This window comes from Sinocyclocheilus anshuiensis, unplaced genomic scaffold (genome assembly GCF_001515605.1).
Source record: "Sinocyclocheilus anshuiensis isolate Anshui unplaced genomic scaffold, SAMN03320099.WGS_v1.1 scaffold88, whole genome shotgun sequence".
Taxonomy (NCBI): domain Eukaryota; kingdom Metazoa; phylum Chordata; class Actinopteri; order Cypriniformes; family Cyprinidae; genus Sinocyclocheilus; species Sinocyclocheilus anshuiensis.
In genome coordinates this window covers 1,330,901-1,343,528 of record NW_015555728.1, presented here as the reverse complement: position 1 = coordinate 1,343,528, position 12,628 = coordinate 1,330,901, and the positions used below count along the sequence as shown (strand labels likewise).

Below are 12,628 nucleotides of genomic sequence, written 5' to 3'. Positions count from 1 at the left end.
CTCGTCAGTGAACAACGGCTCTGTGTAGTTAATGCTGCTCAATGTGAAGGCACGCATGTGATGGAGATTTACCGCTGATTACAGAACCGGCTTTCTGACAAGATGCGCGTTAAATATCGCATGCGATTTATCGTGCAGCCCTACATAAAACCATGTCTGCATTTGTGATCGGAGAAATTACAAACAACAAGCGCTACTCTACACTGCTCAAAACTCGAGTTTGAATCATCAGTGGCAAATTCTTTAAATATGAAAACATAATTACAGACTGAGTCAGAACAGCCGGCATTGTAGTCTACTCTTCTAGGATCAGGAAACAGTCCTCCATAAAATGCGCTGCACACATCTGAATATTTGGGTTGAACTGTTCTGGAACAGTGTTGTAAATACAACTTAACCACTGACTTCTAGTCATGTCCTCTTTTGGAAGGCCAAACAAAGTATTTTCACTTTCGGCACGAAACACACAGCATCTTCACAACATGGCGGCGGCGGTGGCAACAACAATAAAGTTACGCCTTCTTTCTTTGCGTGAACAGTTGGGCGGTGTTATGCAAATCTTCCCACATCATGACATAGACATGTGGGGGCGTGTTTGAACGAGGCATTTTAGGAAGGCGTGGACGAGTCTTAACTTTTATAAAGAATATCTCTTTGGGTTTGAGACTTTAGTCTTTGCTACTTTATGGATCTTATCTATTCACGAACAGCTTGTAACACTCCAAAGAGAAAGGAAAACTTGAAATCGCATCATATGACCCCTTTAAAATGGAGAGTGACTGAAATGGATTAATCATCGTCATCACCACCCTCCTTTATATGATGAATAGATTTTAATTAGGCTTTTATTTACACATAATTCACATACTGAGCAACGCCCCTACATAGAACACATCAAATATGATAAACATAAGCTCAATCGTGCTTGCTTGGTGTGCCAGAACAAATTGTACTGGTTAGTGTGGAAGCTCAAATGTGCTAGCTTAATGTGCTAGAACTTAATTGGTACTCATTTGTCAAGCAAGCACGTTTTGATCATTTTTGAACATCTGAAATTAATGGATATGCAGCACTCTCTTTAACTAAAAAAAAAAAAAGGAATAAGGTGCCCTTATTTTGCAACACAGTGACTTAACAGGAAATACTTATTCTGATGATGTAAAAAAAACAAAAAAACGTTTTAATAGCAATTAAATTCCTAAATGGCACAGAGGAAAAAAGCTAACATTAATAAATATATAAATGTTTAATAAATATAAACCTGTCATGAACCTGCCGTTTTGATCTGGTGCAGGGTTTCAAAACTCTGGCCCACAAGCTCTAACCCAAATTGTTGGGGACCATCAGAATGCTTTACTATTTACATTGCATTATGACACAAATATGTACATATGCACATATATAATATAATAAAACGGAGCAGGTCATGTAGTCTAATAGGCTCACAGGAGCAGGACACTAATCCCTCTAACTCCTGATGCTTTTATAATCATCTTTTGCTTCCTGTTCACTTGACATTCATTTGAGACATTTTTACTAATTAGAAGTCTTCCATTTTGTGGTTTGTTTATCCTCTTATTGTCTGCCTGCAGTTACAAAAAGCAATTACAGCATTTTGCAAAAAAGATTAAGCATATCAGCGTAGAGATCTGCCATTTGAGGATGGCAACACCTCCAGAGAGTGCCCTTGAAGGTGTGAGCAAGTATAGGTGCAGTGTCATTTTTTCTCACTGAAACGTGTGCTTTGATACTCCCGTGTACTTGATACGTCCGTGTGGATATCTCACCTGTGTGGCGAGACTGAGCACTTGTTGCACCAGCTCCTGGGTCTCAGTGGGTTTCTTCAGGAACAACTTCACAATAGCTGTCAGCAACTGCAGTTGCACCTGAAAGAGAAGCGTGAAAAAAACATTAACGCAGGGACAAATCCTGTAACATGATTTTCCAAGAGACAAGTTCATGTAAGTTTATTCCATTATTCACTAGGGTAGTATGGTATTATTGTAATGATACCAAAATTTCAGTAGTCATTACCACTACCAGTGAAAGAGACCAATTTTGATATCACAGCAAAAAGTCATCCTATTACACAGTTATAGTTTTTCTTTATGCACATGGAAGCAACTTAATACGCTGCATGCATAAAGCAAGTCTGCTTAATACAGCATTACTTATTTCACAAAGAGGGTTTTAATAAAGCAATTTGAATGGCACTTCACCTGTGCGCTCTCATCATGGAAGCCTTCCAGGAAGCTCTCCAGCAGCTCATCTGCATTGTCGATCCTCTCTGCGTACTCTCCCACAATCCAGATCATGGCTGCGCGTGCCTCGGGCTCATCAAGAGAGTCCAGGTTCTCACACAGAGTGGCAATCACACTCTCATACCTGACAATACATTCAAGAAAAAAACAACAGTGAAGCAGCAAAATGGCATAGTGAGGGTAGGCTGGGTTCAGTGAATCTTTATTGAATTCTTCTTCAACACATTTTATATGAAAGGCATGGCTGAACAGAGGCTGTGTCAGGACAATGAACCTCTAACATCTGGATAATGAACCTTAGCCAAACAGAAATAGGATGCAGTTTAGAGAGAGAAAGAGAGAAACAGCTTTAGTGACAAAGAGGTCAGAGACAGGGGAAATTGTACAACACACACAGAGAAACCTACTTGTTGGGGTACTTGCGGAAGATGTCCTTGATGACCACAATGGCTTCCTGCACCACATAATTGACCTTGGTCTGAATGAGGTCAAGCAGTGTGCTGACACAACGCTCTGCTGATTGCTGTAACAGAGACAGGAGAGACAGAAAGAGAGATCAGCTGATCTGCTTAAGGATAAATGGCATCATCCAGAAATCAGTTAACCAAATAAGCAGTTGGCTTTTGTTTCACATCAGGCTGAACCCTTTCATTAGGAGCGGTGAACTTTGCAATTAAAATGAACACTCGTCAGACTGCCAGTGTTAATTAAGTTAATAATAATGTTATCCTAATCAAGGTCAGGCCAGCTCACCTCTACTTTAATTGCACAGCGGCCAATGGCTCGTACAGCTTTACGCACAAAGTCCACGTCCACTTCAGTGGCATATTCCTTCAGCTCAGCCAGCACCTACACCACCCAAACACACAGAAATTTAGCACAGACTCTCATAAGCATACATGACAAATGTTAATGTGATACACAGTGGGGTCCAAAAGTGAGAGATGTTAACATAACACAGACACTGATTAAACATTCAATAAATACAAACAATTAAATAACAATGAAAATGCTAAAAAAAAAAGAAGAAGAAAAGTAAACAAATTTTAGGTATGAACTCTAAAAAGAATGAATTATACTTGATAAAAAGTCCCTTTAAATTTGTCATGACAAGAAACATTGTCTCATGACATTAAAAATTAGGCAGACCATAAATATATTTTGCTGCTGTCATTAATGCAAAAGAAGAACAAACCAAATACTCAGACATTCTCAAATTCATGCTGATTTGTTATTAACACAGATGTATTTTCACTAGTAGTCTCAGACTTCTGGACCCCACTGTATTCTGGGTAGTGTAACAGAAAAATGTAAGAACATAAATGATCATGCAGAGATCATGTTTCACATTAGTGAAGTGTAGTTGTATATGTGGCGTTTCATTCACCTGAGCAATGTTGGCCTGAGACGCCAGGCGGATCATGATATCCAGCTTCTCCAGCTTGACATAGATTGGGTCATTATATTTCACAAAGAAAACCTTCATCTCATGCTTCAGAATTTCAGGGCTGGTAAAAACACAGTATAAAAATGAAAAGTAAAAAATATTATAATTAAGTTTAATATATATAAAAAATATATATTTGTGCATTAATTTTTGAGAAAACCAAACCATCATCACTTAATATAAACAAATTTATTTACCTTAGCTCTGCACCTACCGTTTCTGTACGATGAGGTTAATGTTTCTCAGGGCAACATACTGCAGTTCAGCTTCAGCTGAGAGCAGCGTGACCAACGGAGGAGCAAGTTTCTTCAGAAGAGTGCCGTAATAGTCTAGATCTTTAGGAAGCATCTCCATGAACTTCATCAGAACCTTCACGGCAGACAGAACCACGGCAGAGTTAGCGTGGGACAGCCGTGGAGTTACACGCTCACAGATACTGTGGGAGGAGAGAGAGAAACATGCTTCAACAAGGCAGAGGAAAAAAATCTTTAAGGTCAAAGACAGGTTGTGTAGTGTAACATTGGCTGAATTAAGACTGTTTAAAAATAAATAAATAAATAACACTGATTGTACAAATAATTGCAATCTACATTTGAACAATCCTATATTGTTTCTTAAAATCCCTAACTAAATCAACAGTGATTCAAAGCCAACTCTGATTTAATTAAACTCAGTTCAAGTAATCAGTGTAAACAGTAAGTCTAACACTAGATTAGCTTTATTAGTGAAGCTAGTGTTTATGTATTATGTAGACTTCATCAGAGAAACCATTTAGAGTGCACCCCACAGGAGTGATGAAATAACATTGCCCTCTGACCTCTGTGACTCGCGATCGTCACAGGGCATGTAGTTGGCCAGGCAGTCGAGGATGAAGATCTGGCCCCACTCGGTGCATTCATTAAGGGCTGTCAGGAGCTTATTAATTGTCTGAGGGTTCAGGTCCAGAAGGTTGCTGTTAGGATGAGATTCTGCTATCTCGGACAGAGCCGCTACTGCATTTGCTACCACCTAATGGAGGGGAAAAAAAAGAGGCGTTAAACTCAATACAGTGGTATTGTGTGTGAATGGTCTCGAGTTTCGCACAACAATAGCATGTAATTACACACCATGGAGACTAAGAGAGAGCTAAATGGCACTAGCAAGCCCACGGATGCCCTTAAAACAAACATAAGTGCATGTGCAAGTGAATTAATGTGAGAACAAAATGCACTCAGGGATATTTATCCAAGTTCAGAGATTATTCTTTAGAATATTGCCAGCATCTAACCAGGACTTAGATTTTATATTCCTTTCACATGTTTTATCTTATTTGGCTAGTTGGGTTATGATGCCCTACCATGGGGTTGGAGTCGGAGATCAGGTCTTTCAGGGTGTCCAGGAAGCCCTGGTCTTCCACCAGCTGGGCGTTAATGTCATGCAGCTTGGCGACACAAACTGCAGCAGTCTTCCTTACGTAAGGGTCTTCGTCTTTCAGACACTTCCTTAGAGGTTCACACAGGTACTCAGTGATCTTGTCCACTCGGATGCAGCCCATGGTGCGCACAGCCAGTGCACGGATCAGAGGGTTTGGGTCCTCACAGTCCTGCAGGAAAGAACATATCACCAACACACATTAGCCCTAAAATACAGACATTTTCAAAAGTTTGGGGTCAGTAAGATTTTTTAAAATGTTTTAGAAAGAAAAATGTCCTATTATTAATGTTGAAAACTTGTACCATTTAATATTTTTGTGAAAATACATTCACATATACACATTCTCATATATATTTACTGCAGGATTGTGTGATGGTTCCAAACAGAATTTTTTTTTTAAATAGAAAGATTTTGTGTAACATTATAAATGTTTTTACTGCCACTTTTGATCAATTTAATGCATCTTTTGATCAATTTATTTATTAGCTTATTTATATGTGTGCGTTCAAGTTTGTTGAATGTACATAAACATATGCCAAGCTATCAACTACTTTACAGAAAAACTTGCTAAGCTAAGTTGCAAAAATGCTACAAGCTACTACATATTTTCATAAATCAGGTTTTAGTTACACTGTGCAAAAACATATTAAATAATGTTAAATAATGTCTGTGAAAATATCATTTGCACAGAAAAAGAACAATGAAAGTCAATGGAAAGTCTCCACTATGAAAACAAATGCTACTCCATTACTTGAAAGATACTTTCTACCGAAAAATTGCATATTTTAAAAACTAGCAATGAAAAAAAGTCACCCTAGAGGACGCAGTTCGAAGTTTCCATGAAAGGGAACTAACAGCTTTGCTGTTTGCAGCACCACTAAAGTCCAACACTGAAAGACCGAGAAAAAAAAAAGACAGAGATTTATAATACATGACAGAGATCCTAAGGGACTTGGAAACTTTTTGCTGCGTTTTCTAATTTGCTGCGATGGGCCTTATGGCCTAGTTGCCCTTCTTGCTTTAGTTTAGTTTAATGTAGGTTATTTTCTTATTGAGCACATTTCTACTGCCACAAGAACAGCCGAAAGTCCTATACAGCACAATCAAGAAAACCAAACAAAAGCCACTAACAAAACACAGCATCATAAAAAAAACACTGATATTTAGGTCTCTCTTAAATCAGACTCAAAAGCCAAGATATAAAAGTGCTTCCTCAAAGCCATTTTACAAGCGATCAGAGAGGGGGCAGAGCGGATGGCTAGCGGCAAGTTGTTCCATAACCGAGATCCGGTTATCGAAAAAGCCCTATCACTTTAGTCTTCATCTTTAGGCATTCATAATGTGTCTCTCGTTCCATTCTCAGGTGTGTGGGAAGCCAGCAAAAACTCATTAGTGCTGATGGAGCAACTGCCATGCAGACTGTACCATCCTATAAAGACTTCCTTTTCTGGTACTCAGAGAGATGAGAGTTTCTCTGCTGTTGCAGGCTTATGTCTTACCTTTTAATAACTTCACAGTCCGGAGCGTGGGTTTCATCTGTCTGAACGTCGGAGCTTGTTTTATAATCCATATACATTACAGTTTTTTGCATTGGAAAGTAAATGAATATCCAATAATCTATATCTATTGCCTGTGCAAACTGTAGGATAAAATATAAAAAATATGTCTTACAATAAAGCTATTTGTCGTTTCACTGATGTCTGAACTCTACCTTCACAAAGGTGTTGACTGCCATAATGGCCATGTCTGGCTGGCTCTTGGCATAATTCATCAAGTACAGATAGACCAGCTTCTTCAGCTCCAGATTATCCGTCTGCATGCAGTTCACAACATCAGGAAACAGAGCACTGGGAACAAAAATATTAATATCAGAACTCCATAAACTCATACTGTCCCAATGGAAATATACAGAGTAGCATATGAAACAGTGAGCAATTCACACAAATGCTGCATATTTAACTGTGGAAAACCCATCAAGGTAAAAAATGGCTCGTCTTACCTGACATCTTTTCCCACTGTCATAGACGCAATGACCTTCTTCACTGCCTCCTTCTTCTTCTCTTTCTTATCACTGTTGAGCTCTGCCTTCAGCTCAAAAATCTCCCCTGAAGGGTCCCACACACAACAATTTATGACTTTTAGATCACAAAACTAGAGCGTGAAAATAATGTGCTTCCAGAAAAACAGTGCAAGTCTAGACAGCCAGTATTAGAGGAGTTGTTTGCCTTATGTATTAAAAGAGAAAACAATTCAATCATAATTCTGTGTAAAGTGTTCTTCATGGCTTTGACCAAGTAATGTGTGCAGCTCTATTTGCAGGTAAAATACTCTGTTCTGGTACAATCATGTGTCTGCAAGTGACTGTAGACTGCAGCTAAATAAGACTAAACAATATTAGACTCCATTAGTGTACTGTGGTCTGCAGAAACAGAGCAGGAATATGTAGCAAAGGGCTAAATGCTGATCGATTTAACAGTATTTAAATGTGTAATGGTGCGGTGCAATTGATGATCTGCATTGGCCAGAACAGACACAGTAAATGTCTAAATCTCTTTGACATAAAGAGATACACTAATCCTAAAACAGCTGCATCTTAAAAAAAAAAGAAAAAGAAAAACGGAAAACATCAGACCTTTCTTGGTAGTGGTGAAATACTTGGAGTCTGTCATCTTGGATCCCAAGCCTTGGTTCTCCTGTAGAAGAAAAAGAAGATTTCTAAGCCCATAAGAAAAGTGTGGAAGAGAATAAAGGGAGGTAAGATACTGAAAATGTGCAAGCACAGGGGAATAAGAGGAAGTCGAGTCCCTGTCCTGCTGATATCTTCCCTGATGTTTCTTACAGATTGTGGAGTGGGGAAAACGTTGCACAAAAACACATTGTTAAAGCTTAATGTTCTCTTTCTGTCAGCAAATTAGATTGTCTATGTGCAGTGATTGTCCTCTCATCCTATCTAAATCTTCTGTGAAGAATTTCCCATTTCCTGTTATTGAACATTAGACTCTCGCCATCACATGAAAGGTCTTTTAAGAGGAAGAGAAATATTAGGATACAACAGTATTTCACTTTATTCAGCCTATCAAGAATCCATTTATTAGGTCAACAAACAGTAAAACCGTAATATTGTAAAATATTATGACAATTTAAAAAACTGTTTTCTATTCTGAATATATTGTAAAAAAATTGTATGTAATTTTCATGTGAACTTTCAGCAGCCATTACTCCAGTCTTCAGTGTCACATGATCCTTTAGAAATGCTTAAATATTTTTTATTATTATCGATGTTGAAAAAACTTGTGCTGCTTAATATTTCTGTTGAAATACATAATAAATGTTTTCAGTATTTTTGATTAATAGGAAGTTCCAAAGAACAGTATTTATTTGAAAAATATTTTTTTGAACATTGTGTAAGTCTTTACTGTTACTTTTGATCAATTTTTGCTGAATAAAAGTGTTTATTTCTTTAAAAAACAAAACAAAACTATTACTGACCACAAAACTTTTAAAAAGGTATGTATGAATTTTTAGCAAATGGCTGCAATATAACAAAGAGTGAAAAATTTAAGGGGGTCTGAATACTTTCCGTACCCACTGTATATACACATTTATTTTAAATAGTACTTGTGAAAAAAAAGAGCTTATTTTATATTGAATGGGTCAATTCACAGGGCTCATGACCAGTTGAATACTACTGACTTTATCTTGTTAACTCCGCATTATTGGACACTTTTGCTTGCGCAATAAATTCAACTTGGCTGACTGCAAGCAGTGTATTACTACAGTGACATGGGTAACTGAAAATGGTTCCACATTCATTCACCCACTATTTGTTTAAGTCCAAGACGAATGCCATACTGACAAAAAAAAAAAACCTTTTGACAGTGCTACGTTACCTCATTTCACACTTCTATTTAAATCAACTTCAAAAATGATATAGATTGAAATTAAGATTAAGAGGACAAAAACAGCCATGTGCTATTTCTTCTCCTTTCTTCTTCCCTTATTATGTAACAACACGAGGCATTTTCAATAAAGAAGCTGTAGAATTATGATCTGTGTGCATGAATGAATTGTGTATCCCTATCGAGCATTTCCATACAAACTATATTATGATTATCCATGAAACAGCACTTGTCTGTTAATGTTCACACCTGTCTAAATGGCCTCGAAGAATGACTAACAATACTTACACAAACACTAATTTAGTAAGGCAACATTACCAGTCCTCTATCTCTCCACATGCATAAATCATTGATCAAGGTCTGCTTGTGGTATTTCATTACCAAACATTCCAAAATCACTACAATATCATTACACCCCTTCAGAAAAAAATGCACCATGTTAACTACATGTTAACTACAATTGCAATAATAATTAGTAATTTATTGAATCAATAACAATAACTCTCTCTTTCTCTCGCTCTTTCTTTCTCTCTCTCTCTCTCTCTCTCTCTCTATATATATATATATATATATATATTTCTATTTCAAATAAATACTGTTCTTTTGAACGTTCTATTCACCAAAGAATTCTGAAAAAATACATCATGGTTTCCACCGTATTATTAAGCAAACATTTTTTTTACATTTATAATAATAATAATAATAATAAGTAAGGATATGACACTGAAGCCTGGAGTATATGTGTGTGTGTGTGTGTGTGTGTGTGTATGTATATTAGAGCCCGACTGATATATCGTTTCGCCGATTTTAAAATAATCTGTAAAATAATCCATGTGACATCAGGGGTTCATCCACAATTATACGAAGCTACGAGAATACTTTTTGTGCACAAAAGAAAAAAAAAACTACTTTATTCAACAATTTGTCTCCTCCGCATCACCCTGGTGCCATTTTGGAGAATATCCGCTGGATGTAAAACAACGTATGCTGTTCTATGTCAGCTGCGCCACGTGGATACGCTGTTTCCATTCAGATGAAATCACAACAACGTAGGAAACAGATTCAGTGTGACGCAGCTGACACAGAACAGCATACGTTGTTTTACGTCCAGCGGATATTCTACAAAATGGCACCAGGGTAATGCGGAGATGACGAATTGTTGAATAAAGTCGTTTTTTTTTTTCTTTTGTGCACAAAAAGTATTCTCGTAGCTTCGTATAATTGCGGATGAACCCCTGATCTCACATGGATTATTTTACAGATCTCCTTGCTACGTTTCTGGACTTGGGAACATTTCAGTTGCGTTGCTGTCTATGCAGGGTCAGACAGCTCTCAGATTCCATCAAAAATATCTTAATTTGTGTTCCGAAGATGAACGAAGGTCTTACGGGTTTGAAACGACATGAGGGTGAGTAATTAATGACAGAGATTTTTGGGTGAACTAACCCTTTAAAGCTTAAGTATATGGAATACCATTGAAACTTTGAACGTCTATATCTCCGTAACGGCGCGGCGGATCCACACCAAATTCGGGGGATCCCTTCAGCCCGAGGAACCCTCTCGAACGCCGAATCGAGTGTACGTCTCGAGCCCCCCTTTCGAATGAAACCACCCCCGCGTTGATAGCCCCCGGGGTCCGGGAGTTACGGGTGGTTAAATTCACGGTCGGGCGCTGACCGATCTGGCGAACCCGGGGGGGCTACCGACACACGGAGGGTGGCGTTCGAGAGGGCTCCTCGAGCTGAAGGGATCTCCCGAATTTGGTGGAGAATCCGCCGCAGCCTTCGCGAGATAGTGACTCCAGCCAACACTTTCACTTTAGTAAGGAGGTCTCTTGTTCAGGCAGCAGCATTCAAGCGTTGTCTTATTCGACCGTAAGTGCCCTGCGAAGTGTACTTCACATGATATTCTGCCATGATTCCAGTTCCAAGGGATTGTACACGTTACATTCAAAGGGTATTAAAGTGCACGAGACGTGAATTTAAATTGTATTTATTTACAGAGGTATATTTTGTCACACTTCTCTAGTAAGTTTCGTCTGTGTGTGAGTAGCGCAAATCCGTGAAAGAATGTTCCGAAATGAAATAAACTTCAACGGAATAAAGTCACTCCAAGTTTTAACCGGTTACATCGGCGACACGTTAACTTACATTTACTACATATTGATTGTAAGATAGCACAGCTAAACAGACTTACTTTCTGATAACTCCTTATCAATACAACATAATTCAGAAGTGGCGAACGAAGCACAAGAGAATTAACCTCGAGACTAACCAATGCAACCCAAGAAACAAGAATTAGACCAATAAACAAAACAACTGACAAAACTTATTGAGGAGGGAAAATAAAGCTCTCCAAGCTAACGGGGCAATGAGTTCACACAGTATATTCAAAAGATGTATTTGTCATATCAACTCTTATAACTGTCTGCAAAGCAAACCGTAGCACTTTTGTGGAACACTTCTCATGACAAACATCTGATGGCACAGTTTTATTACAGGTAGAATGCAAAATGTTTCAGTACAAGCATTTCGACCAAATGTAATTTATGCAATATTTCAAAACTTTAACCCACTAGGTAAAATCAAACCATGGCAATTACTCGCGATCTTTAACAACACGCATTACATTACGTATTTCATGGCACACTCGTTTTGCAGATTATGCTTTACAGACACAGGCTGAAATGAATTTATATGTAGGCCTATATAGAAATACTCACACATCTAGATGTATACACTGTAAAACCTGTTAAGTTAAGAATACTCAAAACATTTGAGGAAACTTATTGCCTCAAAATATTTGAGTACACAAACTCAATTTTTTTAAGTTAGTAAAGCTTAAAAGTTTTATGACAAGTGGGGCGGGACTGAGAGCCATGGGAGCCAAGCCAAGCCTCGCTTCCATGGTCCCACCCCACTCATCCCAATGATAATTATATACAACTTGCTTCCATTAACAGCACATTCATTCAGATCTTTATAGTTAAGTGCTAGTTAGCAACAGCACACTGGCAAGTACTAATGTAGTTATCAAAAAGACTCACAATACTTGCATGTAAATAGTCAAACAACATGCAGTATTAATAGTCTTTAAGTTTTGCTGTCCATCCTCAACCTAACCACAGGCTCTACTCTTCACCACAACGGTAACACTACAAAACCAACATAACAGAAACCTATGTAAATCCTAACATAACACAACATTTAAGTACTAACTTATGTCTCTCTATGTTAATCTTGTGTAAAAACACACAAAATAACACTTAATTTCTACATTTATTTTCCTTGTTGTCTGATGCAAAGCATGCTGGGAAGTAGAAAACGTAATCATTTTAAGTTCACCTTACTACAACATTTTAAATTTACAGAACTTATTTCAATTAAGTACAATTCACTTTCATTATTATTTGAGTGAAGTTAACATTTCATTTAATTAATTTCACTGTTCGGTTTTACAGTGCACTATTCGGACAAATATACATAATGAAAAGATGATACAAAATTTAATACCTTGGAAAATGGCATTGAAGACTTTTTAAGGGCCTTAATTTTCTCTAAATTGATTTATCAACTTTGAATATTTTTTAAGACCCCGCGGACACCCTG

The 12,628-nt window shown here is 37.7% G+C and overlaps 1 protein-coding gene across 1 annotated transcript in view; it reads right to left on the bottom strand.

Annotated features, from left to right (window-relative positions):
* LOC107672709 (AP-1 complex subunit beta-1-like) overlaps nucleotides 1–12,628 on the bottom strand; it is a 42,477-nt gene that overhangs the window by 27,139 nt on the left and 2,710 nt on the right. The window contains exons 2-12 of the mRNA XM_016466010.1: nucleotides 7,754–7,814; nucleotides 7,121–7,226; nucleotides 6,833–6,968; nucleotides 5,045–5,290; nucleotides 4,526–4,716; nucleotides 3,923–4,144; nucleotides 3,649–3,769; nucleotides 3,015–3,110; nucleotides 2,669–2,784; nucleotides 2,220–2,385; nucleotides 1,788–1,886 (exon numbers count right to left, since the gene is read on the bottom strand). Of these exons, the coding sequence (XP_016321496.1) occupies nucleotides 1,788–1,886; nucleotides 2,220–2,385; nucleotides 2,669–2,784; nucleotides 3,015–3,110; nucleotides 3,649–3,769; nucleotides 3,923–4,144; nucleotides 4,526–4,716; nucleotides 5,045–5,290; nucleotides 6,833–6,968; nucleotides 7,121–7,226; nucleotides 7,754–7,814 (1,560 nt within the window). The remainder of the gene's footprint in view (nucleotides 1–1,787; nucleotides 1,887–2,219; nucleotides 2,386–2,668; nucleotides 2,785–3,014; nucleotides 3,111–3,648; nucleotides 3,770–3,922; nucleotides 4,145–4,525; nucleotides 4,717–5,044; nucleotides 5,291–6,832; nucleotides 6,969–7,120; nucleotides 7,227–7,753; nucleotides 7,815–12,628) is intronic.